Source organism: Mchenga conophoros, linkage group LG15 (assembly GCF_057382185.1).
Source record: "Mchenga conophoros isolate Kocher_MC1m ecotype Shallow Benthic linkage group LG15, M_conophoros_male_GT1.1, whole genome shotgun sequence".
Classification (NCBI taxonomy): Eukaryota; Metazoa; Chordata; class Actinopteri; order Cichliformes; family Cichlidae; genus Mchenga; species Mchenga conophoros.
This window is the reverse complement of record NC_140540.1, coordinates 23,680,277-23,704,440: the sequence shown is the minus strand read 5'-3', so window position 1 is coordinate 23,704,440 and position 24,164 is coordinate 23,680,277. Positions and strand designations below refer to the sequence as shown.

General features: G+C 40.1%; 2 protein-coding genes across 2 annotated transcripts in view; both read left to right on the top strand.

The window, feature by feature from the left end:
• The window catches only part of LOC146558396 (connector enhancer of kinase suppressor of ras 3-like), a 45,620-nt gene extending 40,257 nt beyond the window's left edge, over positions 1-5,363 (top strand). Inside the window, exon 13 of the mRNA XM_085246778.1 lies at positions 189-5,363. Within this exon, the coding sequence (XP_085102904.1) occupies positions 189-493 (305 nt within the window). The 3' untranslated portion in view covers positions 494-5,363. The remainder of the gene's footprint in view (positions 1-188) is intronic.
• Positions 5,364-7,232: 1,869 nt separating this feature from the next.
• LOC146558395 (interactor protein for cytohesin exchange factors 1-like) lies at positions 7,233-23,764 on the top strand. Its single transcript, XM_085246779.1, has 10 exons — positions 7,233-7,253; positions 7,373-7,407; positions 13,522-13,691; positions 14,787-14,860; positions 15,066-15,137; positions 15,822-15,877; positions 17,299-17,387; positions 19,363-19,618; positions 19,696-19,868; positions 20,864-23,764. Exons 3-10 carry the CDS (start codon positions 13,533-13,535, stop codon positions 21,062-21,064), a joined length of 1,080 nt encoding a protein of 359 aa, XP_085102905.1. The 5' UTR covers positions 7,233-7,253; positions 7,373-7,407; positions 13,522-13,532; the 3' UTR covers positions 21,065-23,764.
• The last annotated feature ends 400 nt before the right edge of the window (positions 23,765-24,164 follow it).

Sequence of the window (24,164 nt, the reverse complement as noted above, 5' to 3'; positions counted from 1 at the left end):
GTTTAGGGAGGAGGACTTGCTTATTATGTCTTTTCACTCACATGTAAATCCAGTATGTAGGACTACCTCCTTTCTTCTTCGGTACAAGGTTGTCGTAATTAGGAACATGAAAGCCGTCATTTAAAGGTCTCGCAGCTAAAATGAAACAAGCCGAATAATTAAATAATTAACCTGTTGTCTTCTAACAGGTAAGGACGTCCTGCACATGTATCGGAGTAATGAGGGCATTAGCACTATCACGGAGGAGGAGCCGTGTTTCCCTCTGCCGTACCGAGGTCACCCATCTGTACGTGGCGTCGACCATATCAGGGGCAGCCAGTGCTACATTAACGCCAACCTGCACAACACAGCCACCATACCTTACCAGGAAGTGGGGTCCAAAAAGGCTTCTGCCTCCACTTCTGCCGCTGTCTCTCCCACTAAGGGTGTAAACAAACAGTCCACGTCGCTGCTCGGCGGCTGGCTGGCTCGACTCAAACTGCTCAGTCACTGAGGAGGAAAAGCTCAGTTTGAATTTTATTAGATGAGACAGTTATTCTCACCTGGTTTCTGGAAGAGTTTTTAATATTCTGCTTTTAAATATCCATTTAAGTTTCACGGTCCTGATAAAAGGCAATGCAGTACATCATTTTATAGTTCTGGATAAAAACAGCAGATCGTGGACTGTTGGAGTTAACCGAACATGTTAAGATGGTGAGGAATTCATCTCAAAATCTAGCACCACAGCAAGGAAAAACACTAATCCGGCATAGTGCTTTCCACTTAATGAACCTGATACTGGAATCTACTGATCGCTCATTTTCTGTTTGATTTATCAGTCATGGAAAATTTGAAGATTTTAAAGTCGTCAAGGAACCTTTGACAACACCAAGCTGAAAACAAGCCCCACCCGGGGGGGAAAAAACACTGCAACTGTTACAGTTTTTATATATATTTTTTTTAATCATAAAGGAAAGTTACATCTCAGAGTTAGTTTTAAAATTGCTGCTATCATTTAGCAGAATTATCTGCAGATGTATGGATGCTTGAAGGATTGGTTTGCTGCAACATTCCAGCTTCCATGTTTTCCCTTTGGCCTGTAGTGCTGTAAATTCATCCAGATACCTATATATATTTTTTTGCCTTCTGGTCTATGTTACAGACCTAAATGTCACCTGTGTTGTGGCCCAGTTACTCTAAAAAGACCTCTGCAAACCTCGTTACGGAACTGTTTTCCTACCACTGTTTACACCTGACAGCTAAACGAAGAGCGCAGCAAGCTAAATGTAGCTCAGCCAAGGTGATTCAATTAATGTTTGATTCTGTTGTTCAACTTCATCACAGGTAGATGGAGCCTGTTTATTGCAGTGTGAAGAAAGAGTTGTGATACAGGGTGTAGTTTGGTAAAGAGAAAATTGTTATTTCTCAGAACTGCTTTTGGAATAACTATGTCAGGATTTCTGGAAATAGACTTCTCTGCTGTAGTTTTTGGCACTTTTAACAGCACAAAAAAATCTCACTTGGACAACTCAAACCAAAGCAGTCTGTAGACAGATACAGAGGACTACATGCGAGAGGTCAAATATAGAGATTTGAATTTGTGGTGAACTGTCCCTTTAAAGTTTTAATTTTATAACCTGATCTTCCTCACCTACCCATATTGAATGTTTCACATGTAAGGAGGAAAGGGTTTTCTAAAGATTATTTAAAAAATGCTTCATGACAGAAACTTCAAATATAAAAAAATATTTTGAAGGCGTTCCTCAGGGAACCATCTCGGAGCTCTTCAAGTTTTTTTTTACCCAGTTTCTAGGTCATGAATATTTGGTGCCTTTTTTACTAATGAAACATTATGCAAAAGCTCCTAAGCTGCTAGGGTGACTCTTACTACAGAAACTGGGCAATATGGCTACAAGTGTTGTTTTGTTTTCATTTTAATCTTCTTTTTCTTTGGATTTTTTTTAATCGTAATACTTTGGGTGGCAACAGCTAACAATGAAAATAGCTCAAATGTTACTCTGAGTTGACCAACAGAAGTCAGTTTCCATCTTCCAGTTAGTTTTATGTCAAAGTTGAAGCTGTGATTCTAATGTGGAAGATTTTATTTTCTGTCACAGTGTACAATAATAACCTCTTCAAGCTTTTAGGAGAAGATAATTTAGCCGCTCATATCATATATAATATACAGATTTTAAATACAGCTTAACTGTTATATTTAAAGAGGACCTTTTATTAATTTCCTGTCATATTTACTGTTTAAACAGTGGTTGCTCATAATTAAAAATGGCCAATTTTTGGGTTGATTTGGATGCTTTGACTTGTGGTTCTTCTACATATTCTACCCACTGAATTTGAAAAGAGGCAGGCTTTAAAGGGGGAGGAGCTTAAAAGGCTTGTTTTAGGAGGATGAATGAATTCATCAGTAAGGCCCAGGATCACATAAATAAGGATTCTTTTGAACTGCCAGTCATGGAAATGGACACTACTAGAGTCCAAGAATGAAATTATGATGGAAATAAATAGATCTGGTTTTTGATCTGTTTAGTGTTGAATTAAAACATTTCTCAGCATTGCTTCTTTTTTTTAACATTGAAAATAAAGGTTTCACGTGTTGACCATCCAGATTTAAGGCAAAACTTCTATTTTGGGGCTTTGATCTGAAATAACAGATTATAGCATGCTGAATCTGCTGAAGATGAAGCTGGTTTTTGTTTTCAGTAGACTTCTTGTTTTGTTTATTTTTTTTTAATTTTCAAAACTTATCAGTGGATTATCAGAGCCTTAGCGTTTATGATTGTTGAAGTATTTTTCTAGTAAAAACACCATTTGTAATTAAGGAGCCATTAGTACCTCTTTAGATATTTTGGTTTGTATGCATAATATGGTTTCTAAAAATGTTTTTATCTTTTGTTCTTTTCTCAAAGAACTTAAGATTTGTATACATTTCTAACGTTATCAGGGACATGAAAGTGTTAAAAAGAAGAAAAAAATGCACATTTCTTTTTAACAGAGGGAACACGGCAAATAAAAACAGTGAAATGATTAACCAGTGTTTTAGTACAAGGATTATGATTTTATGATTTCAGAAAGCAGTTCAAAAGCTACTCTACCTGAAAATATGCTGCATCCTTTTGTAATAGCTCAGAATGTAAACACTTTGATTTATTCTTTGTGCTAAAAACACAAAGTAAAGAGAAAAACTTGAACCCTGACACAGAGTAGACTTGGTAAATATATTATGGGGTGGAACAATTCTGAATCCGAAACTGAAATCGGGATAGAAGCATCCCCAGTATTGCATTATGGTTCCAACTTGTCGTACTGTGGAAGCTGTGATGTTTAAACATTGAGGTAATAAATGAACTGGAAGCATAGCACATTTAGTGTAATTCATTTCATCTCATGATCCAGTCATGATCGAGTGATCAGGCCACTGTAGCTAATTGTGGTTTCAGTCAAATCTATTTTACACCCCTAAAATAGATTTAGAATTAACTTTGATAACAGATTTAATGGATTTAAATACATTTGAAGTATCTAATATAAGGTTTAATTATCTTTGTCATTTGGCAGATTTGTCTGCAGGAAGCTGACAGAAATTTTAGGTATACTTAAAAAATTTTTTTTAAAAATGATTACTTTCTCATCTCAAGTATTTGTTTTTCTTTTTATTAATGGACTCAAGAAAATGTATATTCTCTTAAGAAATTCTTTGCAGGTTTAAGGTTTCTATAATGAAAAATTTCCTGAGGGCGTTCCTCAGGGAACCTTTCTGGATCCACTGATATTTAAGAACTGTGGACTTAAATGTTGTTTTTTTTTTTTTTGTTTTTTGTTAAGTCTTAACTTTTCTAAAGGGTTTTTCTAATTCACATTATTTGCTTTTATACAAACGAAACCTTATGCAAGCATTATAAAAGATTCTCAGCGTGTATAGAAAAATTTTAAATGTGTTTGTGAGAAAATCTATAATGTGTCATTTTAAAAGTGAACATAAATCTCTTTACTTTAAAAAAAAATAAAGTTTAAATGAACACACAATAGAAAACAAAGTTGCTTCATTGTGAATGCTTTTGGAGGGAGTTTGTGTTACAGCTTTACTTTTTTTTGGTAAGTGGCCTGTATTTGTATAGTGCTTTTCTAGTCCCTAAGGACCCCAAAGCGCTTTACACATCCAGTCATCCACCCATTCACACACAGGTGATGGCAAGCTACATTGTAGCCACAGCCACCCTGGGGCGCACTGACAGAGGCGAGGCTGCCGGACACTGGCGCCACCGGGCCCTCTGACCACCACCAGTAGGCAACGGGTGAAGTGTCTCGCCCAAGGACACAACGACAGAGACTGTCCAAGCCGGGGCTCGAACCGGCAACCTTCCGATTACAAGATGAAGTCCCAACTCTTGAGCCACGATTAAAGAAGACCCGCTTCTCTTTTCCTTTTCTTCCAAGTCTTCTGTTCCAATTGTGGATGTTTATATTATGTATACTGAGAGGTGATAACACGAACATGGTCATGTTAGGCTCAGAACCACACCCGCCACCATAAACTGAAACTTGGTGAATTAAATATAAACTCCAAATCAAATCACAAACACATAACAAAAACTAAGAACCCAGAAAATCCAGAAAAAATCTGATACATAAAGATTACAAAGATTACAAAACTCAACCAACACCATAACATCAGAATCCAAACTTGACTAGAAATGAACCAAAACTATAAAAAAGAAGAGTCCAAATATCAATACAAAGTAAAAGCTCAGGCACAAAACCCAGAGTCCATGACATAAGTAAAAAATGTAGGGCGTAGTTGAGTGAGGTAAATGAGTTTTGTAGAGAAAATAGAAGTTTGACACCATCCTTTATTTTTGCAGAAAAATTAATAGGATTTTTTTTCATGCTTCTGTAAATATATAAATAAGTTGTAGAGCACGTGAGGTGCCAACTGTAATGCTGTGTTTGAAGTGGGGTGTTGCAGAATTGATCTAAATGTATAGTAGCCATAAAGACGGAGGAGTTAAAATGCCTTGTTTCAGAGGGAGGATGAGGTGCAGGAAGGCCCAGTGGTGAAAAATGAAAACCTGGAAGTGGAAATGGGCGGAACTGATCCCTTTTAAATCAGCTGAAGTGAATAAGGGGTATACATTTATTTATTTTCCTCTAATGGCCACTTTTGGCAACAGCTGTTTAGCAAAGTTAAAGTGTTGAAGTTCACTTGTTTCTTGATGATCTAAAGTGAAGCTGGTTTGTAAAGTTGTCCTTTTGTCAAACTTCATGCATCATAATCTGATTTTGCTCTGTCTGATTAAGCACAAACGGTCCCTCTTCAGAGCTCTGTGTTTTGTTGCCTCTGTAATGCTTTGGAAAAATAAAGTGCAATTTATTTTGAAACTTTGCGTTCAATATTTTTATTTTTTGGAAGTTATAGCAAAGCTTATAATTTATATATTTTTTAATGTTAAATTAGCAGCTGGATTATAATGATAAGTATTAAGCTACAAAAACATAAAAAAATGAATTTGAGTGCAGAGGGTCAGTAGGGTCCTTGGTTCTCAAAAATGTGAGGAGCACTGATATTCTATTAGTACCTGACAGTCATATGAGATAAAACATTTGAATATATATTTTAGAAGAAGCATTTTAATTTGGTGACTGCAGATAATTTAAATACTAACAAATGACAAAACCATTTAACCCATGCTGTTTATGTCCTGTCCTAGATTCTGTTTAATATTGATGATATAGAAGTTTCATAAACTCCCCAAACCTCATGTATCAGTTATGATACCCCTGCTGTTACAGGGTTAACCTGCATTTCTGCAGGCGTTCCTGAGCCCATGCACCAATTTCCATGACAGATTTGTATTTTTTTTAATGCAGTGATGCCTGAGGGCATGAAGGTCACTGGCATCCAATAGTTACTTTCATCCTTGTTCTTTGCACACGGAAATTTCTCCAGATTCTCTGAATCTTTTCATGATATCATGTAGTGTAGATTATGAGAAGGTCAGTTTTTCATTGAGGAACCTTATTCTGAAATTAAAGATGCATCTTTTTTGCAGCTCGTAGTTTTCATGGAATATGATAATGTATTTGTCAGGCTCCGGGGGAGGCTGGAGCCTGTTCCAGCTACCAGTGAGCAAGAGGCGGGGCATACTCTGGACAGTTGCCAGTCTCTCACAGGGCTAACAGGATATTATTTAAATATTTGATAGATTTTTATGTTCCACTGGGAACAAAATATTGGCTCATGAGATTTGAAAAATCATTGCATTTTGTTTTTTATTTACATTTAACACAATGTTGTAGCTTTTTGGAGTTGTGTTATAGCTGCAGATAAACCTTCATAAGAAAAACTGAGATGACCATGTTAGGAATATCTCCTCCCACTGACTCAAGAAAAAAACTGTCTGACACCCATCTGAGCTCACAGAAAACTTGCACATTCACTGATTTATTTATTTTGTCCGATTTTAATATGAACATCCACCATTTTAAGAGTTGATATATGACAGAAAACAAGAAAAGGCAATAACAGGTCCACTTTAATCTGTTTAAATGCTAAATCAAACTTTAGCTTTTCTGGTGTTTTTTTTATTTGATTTTTTATAAATAATTAGTGAATTCTGTTGTTTGAATCGGGCTTTGCTGTGTTACAAGATCAGTGTCAATGAAGCAAAGTGTAAGCTGTTCATTATCTGGTTCTAAATGAGCTAGTCCCTCAGGTAATAATCTTAAAGGGCACATATGAAGCTGTCAAAGACTAACAGCTCCATCTCGTGGACCCTGTGGTGAACTGCAGTTTGAACTTATGCCTACTATTAAACTCTCATTCAGCTCTGCAGCTGTGTAATAGACAGACTCAGGTGTATCTTTAGAATAGTCCACATTTTCTTCTGTAATATTTGAGTGGATGCTCAGGAAATTTGTAGCAAACAAATGTTTAGAGCTAAAATATGCAGACTGGTGCATGAACACATTTCACCCCACTATAGTTGGCAATAAGGCGGCCTTGAAGTTTTATTTTCTGCTACAAGAAGGCTGAATGTCAATGACATGTGTCTCTTTGATTTGACTGTAAGAGGGAAATGGTGTGAGATACTGAAGTCGGATGTCTCCACTGTAACTAAACAGCACTGCATAAATTTGCTTAATTTCCTGAAAATAAGTTTTATTTTCTACAGAGCAAACGGGAAGTTTCTGAGAAACAGACGAGGGCATAAAGATCACGAAGAGCACCGAAACAGGAAGGACGCTGTGGAGTCTGAGTGGTGCGTTTATGTAGAGCGTGAGTGTGATTTTGTGACTTTGTGGTCTGCTGATGTGTTAACATAACTTCTCACAAGCGGAGCACACTTCAGTTCCTCCTGTGCTGCGCGTCTGTCTGCAGGAAACGCATTACACTGCCGGACACCCAGACTGCAGGTAAGGGCGCTTGTTTCGGCAAAGTTTCTTGCTTCAGTCCCCCCTCTGTTTCATTTGGCGCGTGTACAGAAACCTTAGCTAGACAGAGACATGTAAAGTTAAGACTAACGAGACCACAAACATCTGCCCAGTCTCATACAATTAGCGGTGAGTCTGTAGAGGGTTTTTTGTTTTTTTTTTGGTGACCGAGGTAAACTGGTTTTAGAGTACACAGGAAAAACAAAAAAAGGAACCGCTAACAGATGAAATATGCAGCATCATGCAATATCTCTAATACTGTAAACCTCTAAAGTGCAAGGTAAAGTGTTAAAAAACAGACAAAGAAATCAAATTTCATTATATCATATATTATTTTTAGCTGTTTTGGACCTCACAATTACACCACGTGATCTTTACAGGTATGCGTTCATACATTTTCCTACCAGAAACTTGTGATTCAGTGCAGTTGCATTTATACAGCATCCCATGAAACTCTTTTATATTGTAAGGTAAAGTAAGGTAAGCACTTGGTGATGGTGGGGAAGAAGAGACCTCCAACAGAATCAGGCTCAGGAATGGGCGGCCATGCTGTGACTGGTTGCAAAACGATGGGAAAAAAGACCAAAAAACAGGATAAATAATTCAATGTAAATATTAATACATGTTCAGCTATAAATGCATGTGGAGTGGAAAAGAAGTGCACAGTGCATCATGGGAAGTCCCCCAGCAGCCTGAGCGTATAGCACACATGTATACCACCTACTAAACAGTGGAACATGACACCCACAGAGATGTTGTATACTCAACTTTGGTATCAACATATTCATGATCAGCATGTCCAGGATATCTTTGCCTTATCTTTACAGAGATGAAACGCAGTGTAAAGGCTGAGGACAAGTGAAGTTTAAATATCAAAACAGAACTCGGACCAGGAAGTCCGCTTAGCCTACTTGCAAAGTCAGCAATTATAAAATGTCTTGCTGTAGCAACCATGATTTAAGGCATGCTTAACACAAAAAATCTTTTTAATCTTACAGGAAACACACACACGCACACAGAAAATCAGTGTTTCCTGTAAATTATGCTTGCTAATTAAGGAAAGGCAAAGACTTCAAAGACATCAGACTGTCTCTAAAACCTACAGACTCTCCTATACCTGCACACTAACAACTGAATTTACATAATTTACACAGAAGTGACTGGACAGTACATGGAGACTTCTGCATACTACTATGACGCATAAATTACCACCCCCGTTAGAAGTGAAAGGTTAAACCTGAAGTTTCCCCAATAACTTATACAGAACAGTGCAGAACTGTGATGCCCCTCCCTGCCCTATCCTATTTGTGTGAATGTGTTAATATTCATTAAACCAACTTCCACACTGTGATATAAATGAATACATAACTTCATTTCCTCTTCCTTTCTGTTTGTGTGAGTGTATCTGACATCAGACAGCTGACATGAGAATGTTGTCAGCTGCTGCAGGTCTCTCTTCCATCCTGTCTGGCAGCAGTCTTCTTTGCTGTTTGTGTTTTGCTAGTTTTGGGTAAATACCTAATTTTGTACTTAAGCAAAGCTTCTTGCCACATACCGTGCGCACATTTAAGATGAATGGGGGATCATCCCGGATATTCACACCATGTTAGTGTTTGGGCCATTGTTGAAACCACCTTTCCTTGTCGTTGCTAAATGCTAAATTAGGTAGAATGGCTTTCTTGGGTCAGGCTTAACATTTTGTTTAGATGCGTTACTTGACTGTTGAGTTAAGCTGCTCTTTTACCACAACTTAACTTAAGTTCCTATTTTTGTTCCTATTTTTGTTTGGTACATATACTCATCTGTTCTCTTCTATAACCACATAAGTTCATGAGTCATGTATTCCTTTAGTAGGTTTACTTGAAGTGAGCTTTTAATGCTGGTAAAACTGGTGTGTAAATACCCGTCATGCATATCTGTCCGGAATCAAGGTTTGGGATTAGTGTGGGTGGATTACCTGGGACTTGTTGTTTTTGTTTGTTTGTTTGTTTTTCATTTTACATTGAATATATGGTTACCCTATTCAAGAAAAAAAAACTATTTAATGCTCACGTTCATGGTCTTCATGCCTTTATTACTCCAGCATAGCTCTCCTCTCTTACCTGTCTCACCTACCTGTCACTTCCTCTGTAGCCTGGCTGTGGCTGTGTCCCAATTCAGGGTCTGCACGCTTGAAGTATGCACACTACACATACGTACGTACGGTGCGTACTATAAGTACGAGCAGTGCGGAAGTGAAGCAACCATGATACTAACTGCGAGAAACGTTACATACAGCTTTGTTTGACAGAAATGAAGGAGAAAAAATGTTTTGTTGGTCATTCATTTTTGTCATGACATCACTTTGATTAGTTGAGTATCTGAGGCTGAAACCACGGGACTATAAAACATGATTGTTGGGCTTCATTCCTGTACTGAACAGTCATTTCAAGATTACTTAGTAAATAACAATTAGCTAATGTTGTTCATGAGACTAAAGTCATCTCACTGTGGTAATGTAAATATATATATATATATATATATATATATATCCTTCAAGCTCGGGTCCTCTACCAGAGGCCTGGGAGCTTGAGGGTCCTGCGCAGTATCTTAGCTGTTCCCAGGACTGCGCTCTTCTGGACAGAGATCTCCGATGTTGTTCCCGGGATCTGCTGGAGCCACTCGCCTAGATTGGGAGTCACCGCACCTAGTGCTCCGATTACCACGGGGACCACTGTTACCTTCATCCTCCACATCCTCTCGAGCTCTTTACTGAGCCCTTGGTATTTCTCCAGCTTCTCATGTTCCTTCTTCCTGATATTGCTGTCATTCAGAACCGCTACATCGATCACTACGGCCGTCTTCTTCTGTTTGTCTACCACCACTATGTCCGGTTGGTTAGCCACCACCATTTTGTCCGTCTGTATCTGGAAGTCCCACAGGATCTTAGCTCGGTCATTCTCCACCACCCTTGGGGGCATCTCCCATTTTGACCTCGGGACTTCCAGGTTATACTCGGCACAGATGTTCCTGTACACTATGGCGTTCCATGTATGCCTTGCCTGCTAGCATCTTGCACCCTGCTGTTATGTGCTGGATTGTCTCTGGGGCATCTTTACACAGCCTGCACCTGGGGTCTTGCCTGGTGTGATAGACCCCAGCCTCTATGGATCTTGTACTCGGAGCTTGTTCTTGTGCTGCCATGATTAGTGCCTCTGTGCTGTCTTTCAGTCCAGCTTTGTCCAGCCACTGGTAGGATTTCTGGATGTCAGCCACCTCCTCTATCTGCCGGTGGTACATACCGTGCAGGGGCCTGTCCTTCCTCGTCTCCCTCCTCTTTCTTGGGTTTCTGCTGCCATGCCATGCATGGTAAGGAGCTTTCTTGTCTTTATGTCAGTAGCTTCTATCTCCTCCTTTGGCCAACTTATTATACCAGCTGGGTACCTGATCACGGGCAGGGCGTTGGTGTTGATAGCCTGGATCTTGTTCTTACTGTTCAGCTGACTCCTCAGGACTTGCCTGACCCTCTGCAGGTACTTGGTGGTTGCAGCTTTCCTAGCAGGCTCTTCATGGTTCCCATTCGCCTGCGGGATCTATGTCTGCAATGTTGCCTTCTGATAGCTCGATCCCCTCAGTTCTGACTTCCCTCTCTTTGTTATCATCCGACTACACTTCTCCAGCCCGAATGTCATTGCTGTATATCCTGGTAGTGTGGATCAGTGAATCGATGTCTCGTTCACTTGCATAGATTCGCATACAGCTTGATGTCATCCATGTACAGGAGGTGGCTGACAACTGCTCCATTCCGTAGTCGGTATCTCACTGGTTCAGGCCTATGCAGAACAGCAGTGGGGACAGAGCATCTCCTTGGTAGATCCCGCACTTGATGGTGACTTATGCTATGGGCTTGGAGTTGGCCTCTAGTGTTGTACACCACATACCCATTGAGTTCCTGATGAAGGCTCTTAGGGTCCTGTTGATCTTGTACAATTCTAAGCATTCCTGTATCCATTAACATCATCTAGCAGACCTTCTGAGGGTACTTCACTTAATCTTGGTAACTGGCTACGGGGGATCCAGGTCTCAAGCTTGGCCAGTTCCTCTCGCACTCAACGATCCTTCTCCTATTGCACTTGGGGCTTACTTGCATAGTAGCATTCCAACAACGCCCTGTTTTCGTCTCTTGCCCACTGATGCCTTCTTGTTCCAGTAGCCCACTTCTCGTCAGGGTGCCCTGGTTCCTCAACACCTGACCTTGTTGAACCGGGCGACGTCCGAGCTTATCCCAGGGTTAGGGATAATACTGATGAAGACTTACACCTGGTAGTGACATAAATTTTGGATAGAAAAGAGAGAGAATTTATTCAAAACATAGACAAAATTGAAAACCTTTGCCCACTGGGGCAACAGGGGCCAAACTTCACTTTGAGTGAAGTTTGGCTCATGTGAGAAGAGAGCAGCATTAGTTCCTATTTTTGTTTGGTTCATATGTTTTTTTGTTCTCTATTGTAACCACATAAGCGTATGAGTCGTGCATTTCTTTGGTAGGTTGACTTTGGGTGTTAACTTTCTGTGCTGATAGAATTGCAGAGCATTAATGTTAGTAATATGAGAGTTAAGATTATATCACAGATGTTACAGAGTAAAATGTCGCAGTTGGGAAACTTGCCATGCAGATAATGCAGCATATGAAACACACTAAATACCCCACTCTGTCAGTATAAATATACAAAAAGGGTCAGACAAACACAGAAAAATGACTCTATTAGTGCCACCTTTGAGCGGGTTAAACAAGCAAACCCCAAGGATGGTAAGGGTCCACAATGGCACTCTGCACCTTTGAGATGGTCCAAATTTCAGATATACTGAAGGTTATCATGGTGGCACCTCTGATCGCATTGCACAGGTCGACTTTTTTTCTAGTTTGTTTTGAAACCAACAAATAAAAAAATGAAAGTTTACAAAAACAAAAAAGGAAGAAAACGTTGCTCTCATGGCTTTTGTGACAGATGCTCTTCAGTGGGGTGGGTAGAAGTCCAACAACAAAACCCAAACCTTGCAAGCATAACAGCTCAAGCATTGTGTCTACAGGTAAAACTATGTTTTGAGATGATTCTTCAAGCAGTTTGGCAGAAAACTATCAACATGCATCAATTCTAAGTCATCACTGATCCTAATAAAAGTAAAAAAAGTTTTATCTTATGACAGAGTGCCTTGCTTGTTCTCTATTGTTATTAGAATACCACAAATTATCTGTCAAGACTTCCTGAAACTTGTTTTTATAGAAAATGAAAGGGCAGACTCAACAAAGAAAGAATGAAACAGTCTCATCTGTATGAGTTGATCAAAAGAGACAGAAAAGCAGCTCAATGATGTTGTTTATTCTAAAATTAGTGCCAAAACCGAACATCAGAGTGTGCAGATAAACTGGTAAACAGTGGAATTAGGACAGCATGATTTAAAAACATTTGCACTACCCAGGCCTTTGTATTTTTAGGACACACTGAGGTCTACAGAGAAGATCAGGAGTCTGTTTGAAAACTCATAAATACCAAATCAGGAAACCAAAAGTGGCTGAACATAGGATGACCACTGCACCGAGGCTCTGTGGGTTTCAGCCTGCTGCTCACAGCTGCAGGCAGCGTGGGGCATTTGACAAACGTGACACAAATGTACAAATTTACTTAACTGCTTGTTAAGTAAAACTAAAATAAGTTTCAATCAATAAAATAATGTTAAAAGTAAATTAAAAATGGAAATACAGGAAGATAAACTGCAAGAAGAACAGACAATGAAAATCTGTCTAAAAAGATAAATGTATAATTTAATAAGGAGCTGAATAAATAAAAATGGATATACAATAAAATAAAAGTCAACAATAGAGGTAAAATAAATACAGGTGAATAAGTTAAATATTGTACATTAAAGTGTCTCAGGTCTTATAGCTGAAGAAATAACTCAATAAATCCAATAAAGTAAGCAGGTCTGAAATTAGTAAAAATAGTTGTCCAGTTGTCTGAGTACATGTGAGGCCCCTAAGGAGCATCATTGTTGGATGGCTCCTCCCTCTGATCTGAAGATCTGAACCTGTAACCTGCCTTCCTCCTTCTCCTGCAGAGTCTGCAGCCATGAGTCGGCGTCGGGTTTCGGTCAAAGACCTGGGAGCGGTGGACTGTCAGGGATGGCTGCACCGGAAGAAGGAGAGCCGTAGCTTCCTGGGAAGCAGATGGAAGAAATACTGGTTTGTCCTGCAGAGGAGCTCTCTGTACTGGTACAGTAACGAGATGGTGAGCCACAGTTATCTCACAGTTAAGCCCTACAGCTCAAACAACGTGCAGTAGAATTCAGGTCTGACATGTGCGATTAGCATCAGAAAATCTGTTCCCGGTTTGCGGAGACTTTGCAAAACTTGAATGAGCACTGTATTCTTAATCTTGGACTCTATTAGAGTGTTTTTGCATGATTCATAGTTCAAAATAATCCTTCTTTATCTTATACTCCTCATTTGATCCTCTATCCTTATTTGAGCTGCCCACCCTACCTTGAAGCTAGCTTGATTCTGATTGGTTGCCCCTCTTAAAAGTTTAAATAGAAGTTGGGTGGGGCTTTTGGTGTCTGAGTTGACCATATTATGGGTACCTAACTCTGTGACATCACGCAGAGATAAAAAGTAGACCTAAATATCTGAGTGCTGAAGCTCACAATGTTTACCTGTACACACAGTGACCTCGTGAAACTTTCGGATATGATGTGTCAGACAATTGCATGAAAGTTGCTCCTAAAGCCACGAACATGCCCAAGATATCTAGTTTAAAGTGGAGGGGAGCTCTAAATAGATTTTAAGTGGCTGAGTTATACATGAAAATAACCTTTGCAGTTGAAGTCCAAACTGTTGTTGAAGCAGGTTTTAACATGGGAGTCTGTGGGGCCTGACTCACTGCTGAAGTGAGCCTTAGAAGAAGTGCTGCCTGTGTGTGACACACATGACATCTTTTAGAAAAATAAATAACTAAATTACGTGGTTTTGAAATTTTTTAAGTTTCTACTTTGATACAAATACATTAATATTCCATATAAATGTGTTTAAATAGAAACATCTCTTATATGTTAAGAATCATATGTAAATCCCTTTATCTCTGTGAAGCTGTAAATTTAAATAAGCATATAGTCAAACCACACTAAGACACGAAGTAGGTCAAACTGCAACCAAACAGACAGACAGAGCACAGTCCACAGCGATGTGCATCCTCTGGCTCTGACCACTGACACTTTGCTGAGATCACACAGGAACCTGAGATACAGACACATTGTTTTCTGCAGACTTCACTGCATTAAAGTGTTTCTCATCAGGTTTTCTGAGCTCTTTTTGCTCCTCTCTGCAGGCTGAGAAAGCTGATGGATTCATCAACCTGTCAGGCTTTACCATCGAACAGGCCAAAACCTCCAGGAAGAAATAGTATGACATGTTTTGTTTTTTTAAATTTTCCCCTCTTAAACCACAAGACTTTTTGCTGTTTGTACACTCTCTGTTGCTAAAGCATCTTAAAAAAATGTCTCAGTGGTGAGAGATCCGCTGCAAGGCATTTGTTTTCCACATCTTCACCAACTGCTTTATATAGTGCATTGAATTTACCATTACTTTGCTCTGTGTTGTGTTTCAGTGTCATAACAGCCAGTCATCCTAATGTAGTGACTATTACTATTGGTGCTGAGAGCTACATAGAAATGAATAAGTGAGTACTTTTAACCCATTGTTATTATTTTATCATATGTCATTGAGTTGACTGATACTGCTTCTCTTTATTTCCTGTCATTGACTGCGTACACTTACAGGAATGAATTCTTCTATAAAATATGACTTTTGACAGTTTTTATACACTTGGTGCTGAATGATGTTATAGAGATTTGGATAGAGATGCCCCTCCCATCTACTGTTTAAACCTTACACATGGAGCAGCCAATCAGAGGTTGGCTTAAAGGGGGTCAGTTCAGTCTAGTAATGCATGTGATGCTGGAAATCAGCATCTTAGGCCCACTTTGAGGGTTTATACCAGCAGAAAAATGTCATTATAACTTTTCAAACTGATCCACATAAGGCAGAAACTGTTGAGATTTTGCAGACATGCTTGTCTCAGAATGTCCTCTCCTGACTTTAGTGGCTTAGTCTTATAGAAAAGAGTGAAGCCTAGAATTAGTGACATTTGCACTTCAGCCAGTGGTGGCTGAGAAACTTTGCTCTGAACTAATAAGTATCACTATTCTGTGTCAGAAAGTACAGTCATTTCCTCCTCCCATCCTTTTAATGTCATGTTTCTTTTTATTGATTCATTGCAGTACACCGTGTAGTATGTTGCATGTTGTGTGTCATTTGTAGAGTTTAATGCAGTGTGTGTGTGTGTGTGTGTGTGTGTGTCCAGGTGGATCAGTAAACTGACAGAAGCAGCTGAACTAGATGAGGCAATCAACAGTGAAGGTGAGAGGATTAAAAATAAGAATCTACCAAAATGATGATGGTGACACAGCTGCAGTCTGAAGTTTCACACACTCATGAGCATGACTGTCAGGGTAACTCTGGCTTTTAATAATTTCTTTGAACTCTTTAAATCAAACGTAACATTATGACCACTGACAGGCGACATGAATAACACTGATCATCATGGTGGCAACTGTTAGTGGGTGAGGCACATTAGGGTGAACATTTTGTTCTCAGAAACTGGCAAACATAAAGATTTGAACAACACGGGCCAAACTGTCATAGCCAGACGTCTGGGACAGAGCATCTACAAACCTGCAGCACTTGTGTGGTGCTTCTAGTCTGCAGGGGTCAGTATCTGTCAAAAGGGTTCCAAGGAGGGAACGGTGGTGGACCAGTGACAGGGTCACGGGGGGCCAAGGCTAACTGATGCACGTAGGCAGCAAAGGCTGGCCTGTGTGGCCAATCCAGCAAACAAGACGTTGTAGCTTAAATTCCTGAAAAAGTTTATGCTGGTTCTGATAGAAAGGTGTCAGAACACGCATGGTCTGCATAGTTACAGACCAGTCAGGGTGCCCATGCTGACCCCTGTCAACCACAAAAAGTAAAGAAGAAGGACTACCTGCAAATTCTTCAACATTGCCTCAACTCTACATTTGAAACTTGTTGAAACTGACACATTTGGGTTCTCCTGTGGGACAATGATCCCAAAAACATTAAAACTGATTAAATCAAATTAACATTAAGCTTTTAGAATGGCCTTCCCGAAGGCCTGACCTCAGCCCTAATGAAAATATGTGGATACACTCAAAAGCTCAAAAGTCCAGTTTTTTCAGAGTCATTAGAGATGTGTGCTGTGCAATCCTTCCACTGTGGATGAAGAACTGTGCAGAGAAATCATTAATGCCAAAAAAATACCATGACATACTCACGATGAGTGTCTGTAAACGTCTGACCACAGTTACTTCCCACTAATGTATCTCTCTTACAACTAACATTTCACACACTGCACCCTCTTCTTTTCTTTGATTATCCCAGCTTTCCTTTCCATCTTCACAAATTTGGTTTTCTAAAATTTCTTTGCTCATTCCTGTCCCTTTAAAGGAAGGTGGTATTTTTCCCTTTTTCATATATTTTTTCCTTGACACACTTCCTCTCCCTTTCCCATTGCTACATCTTCCTTTCCAGTTTTCATTCCTTTTTTCCCATTTACCCTTTCTCAGTTTTTCCTTCTTTTTTGTTTTTTCTATCATTCTTTCACTCTGATTTTCATCACATCTTCACATGTGTCTTCCCATTTCTTGTCTCATGTTATCTCTTTCACTGATCTGTTGGTCCTCTAGTTTCCTTCACACATCATCTATTTATTTTCTGCTTTGCTGCTTTCTTTACATTGTCTCTATTTATGCATGTGTGTGCAGAGCGCTACAGTGAGGGGAGTGATCAGGATGAAGAAGACTTGTCGTTTTCTTCTCTTGACTCTCAGCTGGATTCAGTGGCCACCCAAAATGTAAGTAAATGCATGAAGTCCATAGAAGAGAGCTTAATGTAAAAGTAAAATAGGCACTAGCCATACTGTAGATGGGGTAATACATTTGGGAACAAATGGTCTTTGGGCTGCAGCATTTTTAGCTGCAGTACCACAAATGACCACTGACGAAAACTCTGGCAAAGTTTGTTCAGGCTGTTGTATTGATTTTGATTGATCGATTTGAAACCATAGTTGGTAACACCAGTTTCTGAAATACCTTGGCATTAGTTTGGGGTGTCATCACGATGCCCATCTTTATCTACACTGATCAATAACATTAATACAAGCTGCACTCTGTGCATGATGAGGCCAAAGAAGCTATAACCTGTGATGTCACGTCCGCCGGCACAAGCTGTTGTTTTGGTGTTGTTTCAGCCAGTGGTGCATTTCTCAATTTTGTGTGAGACTGTGTCGGTTTTCTAACCCCAACCCTTTCTGAAAACAAAAAACCTCAAACTCTGTGATTAGTTTGCGTTCAGTTTTTACTTCCTGTAACAGCGCTGATGTGAAACTTTTGACTGAATGGGAAAACCTATTGTTCAGAAAGACACTGTGGTGGGTACGCACGCTGTAAATGCTGGTTTAAATGGTACGTAGCTGTGGCTATAGCACCATCAGTATTTGAAGCAACCTGTGCTGGTGGGTGTATTGGGGCACTAAAAGCTGAGTACCCAGCTCCTAGGCCTTGTTCCAGATTCAGATCTTCATCTGGAATTCCCCCTCAATTTGGATTTCCTATTCACAAAGTTGGAGCAGCCCAATTAACTCAAAGTTAACAGTGGCAGCAGTGAATGATACATGATTGGCTCTACCTCTCTAAGAACCAAAACAAGTCCTTCTTCACCAACCTTGCATTCATTGTAATTCTCTTCCTTTAATAATTCCTCCAACCCTCACAGAATCCCAGCTCGAACTTCACTTAATTATTCCAGCACACTGATTTCAGATAATCTCAGGATCTTGGCAAGAAAAGTGACTTCTTTGAGTTTTTTTAAGTCTTTACTGTACATCTTTGCTGATTTGATGAAAGCTGGCCATAACCTTTACATTTGTGTGCTCCTTTTGTTTCCCTGATGCCTTGGAGGGAACAGTTTCTGCCCGCTGTTGGAGGGTCCTGATTACTCTAAGTTTCTTCCAGATGGTAGTGTCAGCATAGGATTATTTAATGGTCTGTGTGCATGGGCCTCCGGTAAACTTCAATGTTGAGGTTTCCATTCTCCTCAATGTGCACAGCACAGTCCAGAAACAGCAAATTATTATTATCCTTTGTTATATCACTGAGTTGACCTGAACAATGATTCACGTGAACAATTGGTGTCATCCACGTATCTGTACCAGAGGCTAGGTGATGTTCCTTTCCTGTTCCACCTAGCCACTTCCACTTCCTCCATACAAAGGTTGGCTAGAATGGGTAACACTGGGGAGGTCATGGCGCACACATGTCCTGATAAAGACCCACATCCTTTTTCATACCTTGGCACATGATCATTAGTAGGTCAACGAAACTCATGAGCATCATGAAACCAAAAATACAACAGGGAAGATTCAGAGTTGCTGAGCAGCTAGAGTCCTCTGTGAGACTATTTTGACATGTTTTCCTGCCAGAACATTTGAAAAGAAGATTCAAAAAGAGATAAAAAGAGATATCATATTTTTATTTAAAATGGTACACTTGCTCAGTTTAAACATTTGATAGGTATGTTCTCCTGATTCCTGAGTGGGTTTTTTCCAGTTTCCTACCATATTCCAAAGACGTGTATGGGGTCAGGTTGATTGGTTGTTCTAGCATGCCTGTGAGTGTGAACTGTTTTTTCCCCTCTGTGTTAGTCCTGTGACAGACTGACAACTTGTCCAGGTTGTATCTCTCACTGGGATAGGGGTTAATCAAGGGTTAATCTTAAATTTAAAATGACTGAAAACACATATTCTGAAACACTTTCTGCCCTTTTCACAGGGAAACCGTCTTCAGCCACCCTGGGAGTCTTTATCCTGCACCTCACTCCCCACCGTCTCATCAATAATCACTGAAAGCAGAAGCAGAACCAGCTCGGCTGGAAGCTCTATGAGCAAAAACCGAAGACAAAGACCAGTTTCTGAGGGCAGCGGTCGTCTGTCCTGGCTGGACCTCCCCAAGCAGGATGAAACCAGCGGAACACAGACTCCTCCTCTAATTCATGTTAGAGAGGAAAAAGAGGAGGACACAGTCCAGGGTAAACACCTGCAGCTACACGTGGTTATCATGTCGTCTCCTGCTACTTAACCTTACTGATTTTTTTCCTGTTTCCAGAAAAAACGCCAGATGAGATGGAGAGCCTCTACAACCATCTGAAAGCAGCCAGCGTCAATCCAACTGGACAGACATTTCAGAGGGACTTCAGGGCCTCATTTATCCGGCGATGTAAGAATGAAAAAGTCAACGAAAAGGTTCACCTGGTCCGGATACTCAAAAGCACATTAAAGGTGAGTCTGAACTTTTGTCTTTAACTAAATGCCAAAAAAAAAATGAAAGGGTTAGGGTATTCAGTTACACGTGCTGTTATCAAGCAGCAGACCCTGGGGCTGAAATGTCAAAGGGCCATCATTCATCAGCTGATGGAGGAATCCAAACAGCGTGTTGATTCCTCTAATGGCTGCTTCAGCCTGGCTCCAAAAGTGAGTCAATCCTAAAAGACGTGTTAAAGTGTCCAATTTTACAGTCGAAATTATCATGTTTACAGCCAGTATAAGAAGCTAAACCACATACTTAGATAATATCAAACAATAAATTCTTTATTTATCCCAAAATTTGGAAAAAATTACTGTGTAACACCAGTTAATTACATAGAAATACACATATACACATACGAATATGATACAGTAAGGAGCTATTCTTGAAAATGAATCCAGGTATCATGGTGGTAAGGATTGTCTGCACCTGTCCTTGAAGCAGCAGAGCTGTAACAGATGTTAGTCTTCGGCTACATGTGTGGTAAGTGGTGCAGAGGGTGTTCAAGATCCTTTATTGTTAACTTAGTTTGGTTGGTGATCAATAATTAATGGTACTCGTGGCCATTGATCAGTGGTCTTTGATCAATGGCCAACTGCAATGTTGAATTGCTAAGCTATCAGCTAATGCTAGCTGTCCTGCATAATACAGGGTCAATCGATGTTGATATGCAGACTGACTATCTAATAAATCCCTAGATTTTTATTTAAGGAGACTACTTCTGTGACTGCCTCTGACTTTATTAACAATAATATCTCCAAACTATCGCTCCCGACCTGAGCTGTTTTCTTGTAGCAGGTCTTTTCTTCTGTAAAACTGGACATTTTAATAAGGGAGTTAATGGGAACTGACCCGCTTTTGGGGACACCCTACACTAAACATTAGAGTAATCTACACCCTGTTTGGATTCCTCCATGAGCTGATGCCTGATGGAGGATCACTGCATGTTTCTAACACTCGTGTTTTTCAGGCTAAAGAGTCCGAGCTGCTGGCTTTGGAGAAGATCCTGAATGAACCAAATCTCACAGCGCTCATGTACAGGGAGTGGAGACTCTCCAACACCATCCTGCTGCAAGATATCCTTCAGCACAACCAGGAAGCGGAGGGTGCCACAAGCCCAGACGGGATAGTGTCTGAGATTTTAGAGCTGCCCAACACTGCTGTACAGTAACGTTATGAAGTCTGAAAGACACTGAAAGACAAAAATGTCTAAACCCCACCATCATCCTGTGATGAGAGGAAGTTGGTTCCTACTCTGGATTGAATAACGATGCTACAAGTTTACTCGAGGTTAACCTTTAAATGCTTTTCACCTCACTTCTTTTCATGCAGCAGATTGGGATGTTTGTAGGTCTTTAAAGCTCAGGAAACACTGTTTTTAATTTCAAGCCAAAACTTTAATTTGTATTTGATTAATGTTTTTTTGTTTTTTTTTTGACGATTTGCTTTATTTTGTGGATGTATTTTTTTAATATATAATTTCTGTTTATTTTATTTAAAAAGAGATGACCTCCACCAAGTAGCTTGTGTGACTTTTTTCAGTTTCTTTAGCAGGAATACTCCAAAGGAAATGATGGATCTGCATGATGGTTTTATGTGAAGTGGGGATCATTCCAGCTTAGAAGTGACTAAAGTGGTGGATTCAGCAACTTTTGGAAGGATTCTTTGAAATTGGAAAAAAATTGACATGTTGAGTCACAGCTTCACAAATACTTCCATCCATCCATCATCATTCCCGCTGCTTCACACACGGCTGCGAACCGTTCCAGTGGGAGCTGGAGGCCATCACTCAATGAAGCCAACAGAACCACATCATCCGCAAAAAGCAGAGATGAGATTCTGAGGCCATCGAAGTGAAAGCCCTCCGCCACATGGCTGCGCCTTGAAATCCCGTCCATAAAAATTATGAACAGAATCGGAGCCCACCCATATGGAAAAGATATATATAAATCTTATAAAGTTTGTATCTGTCTTGTGTGAAACTTGTATGAAAAGCATACAAGAGTGAAAACAGATATAAGATCCCTTGAAAAATTATATAAATGAAACTTGTATGTTTTGGATACTTACTAAAATAATATCTGAAGGTGGCCACTTTCATGAGTAAATCATATAAGCCTTATATGATTCACTATATGAAGTAGGCCACATCTTATGCAAGTCTTTTATAAGTTTTTTTCTATTTCTTTTCCATATGGGCATCATCCGCCCAGGAACGAGTCCGACTTATTGCCAGCAATGTGAACCAAGCTCTTGCAACGGTTGTACAGGGATCGAATGGCCCGTAGCAATGAGCCAGACACCCCATACTCCCGCAGCACCTCCCACAGGACACCCCGAGGGACACGGTCGAATGCCTTCTCCAAGTCCAAAAAACACATGTAGACTGGTTGGGCAAACTCCCATGCACCCTCAAGTATCCTTGAAAGGATGAAGAGCTGGTCCAGTGTTCCGCGACTGGGACGAAAACCGCATTGTTCCTCCTGTATCTGAGGTTCGACTAGCAGACGAACTCTCCTTTCCAGCACCCTGGCATAGACTTTCCCAGGGAGGCTGAGGAGTGTGATCCCCCTTCTTAAAGATGGGGACCACCACCCCAGTCTGCCAGTCCAGTAGTACTGCCCCTGATCTCCACGCAACACTGTAGAGGCATGTCAACCAGGACAGCCCTATAATGTCCAGAGCCTTCAGGAACTCAGGGCGGACCTCATCCACACAAGGGGCTCTGCCACCAAGGAGTTGTTTAACTGCCTCAGTGACCTCGCCCCCAGAAATTGGCGGGTCATCCCCGTCATTCCCAGACCCTGCTTCCTCCTCGGAAGACGTGTCAGTGGGATCAAGGAGGTCTTCGAAGTACTCCTTCCACCGCCCGACAAATACTTTTCATGTTTAAATTTAAAAAATCTGGTAGACATTAACTCGGTATATGGGCTGGTTCTTATTCAATGCTTTTTTTTATCTACTCTTCCTGAGCACTCAAAGCGCTTTATTCAACACCACATCCACCTTTTTCTATGTCTAAGTGCTTTCTATCTAACATTAACACTGATGGATGCAGGAGCAACTCGGCGTTCAGGATCTTGCCCAAGGCCTCGTTGACATGCAGACCGGAGCAGCCAGGAGTCGAACCTTCTATGCCTTAACTTATTGTTGTAAATAAAATATTACAACTAATCTGGATTCAGGAGCCGAGTTCATGCCAGGTGTCCCTTCCAGTTATGAGCAGTGTTAAAGTTTACTCAAAGTAAAAGCAAATATTGATGTTTGCAAAGATTTAAATGAATTTTCAGTGAAAGAAGAGGCGGGATCTGTATATATTTGTTGATACTTTTGTTGTGTGAACAAGTCTGAAGCAATGATTTTACGACAGCTTGTTTTCTACCTCTGAACTCGTTCACTGCAGTGTCGTCTTGAGGATGTCTCACATTTTTATCATCCAACACAAAAATCCCATTCAAGCTGGGGCTGCGGTCGAATGCTCAGTTTGAATCTGCTCATCATCAAGCTGATGCCTTGATTTAACATTTACAATAATTCAGTTTGCGTTTTTACATTCAGGTATAAGATACTTTATCATAGGTGTGTTTTGTTTGTCTCTGAGCGGAATGAAATAACACAATAAGAACATGTTGTATTCAGTCTTCTGACTGCAATACATCTAGAAACTCTAGAAATGCTGTGAAAATATTCTGCTATCAAACTGGTGGAAATGTAGGAACGGGTTCCCAAAAGGCACCGAAAGTAGAACTGGGTCTAAACTGGTGCTGCACCGGTGAAAGACAGGTTTTAAAGTCTGTTAATATTTTGCTTTTTGCTGTATTTATTGTACATTTGCAGTAAAATGTTTGAAGTTTCTCATTTTGTTGAGTCATTGTTTTACGGCACACTGTAGGAACCCAGTACTGACATTTCTCCACATTCAGATTTCAAGTTTGAAAAAGCGATTTTAACAAACTAGTGTTAGGAGGTTGAGGCTCCAACAACACGCGTTATTAAAACTCCTGGATTTGGCCTCTAGATGTCATCAGATTAAAAACAACCAATGTTGGAATCCTGTTTATGATTGAGGGCCACAGGTAAAATGCATGCAGGGGCAACATCAGTATTTATAAAGTGTGTGTATGATGTGTATAAGTTCTTTTCATTAAAAAAGAAAAGAAAAAAAAAAGGTTTTCCTTTTAAACAGTAAGGTGGCATTTCTTGATAGCAGAAAAAAAGCTGCTGCTGACAACCCACCTCTGGCGCTGGTGCCCTACCCTCAGTTTTAAATG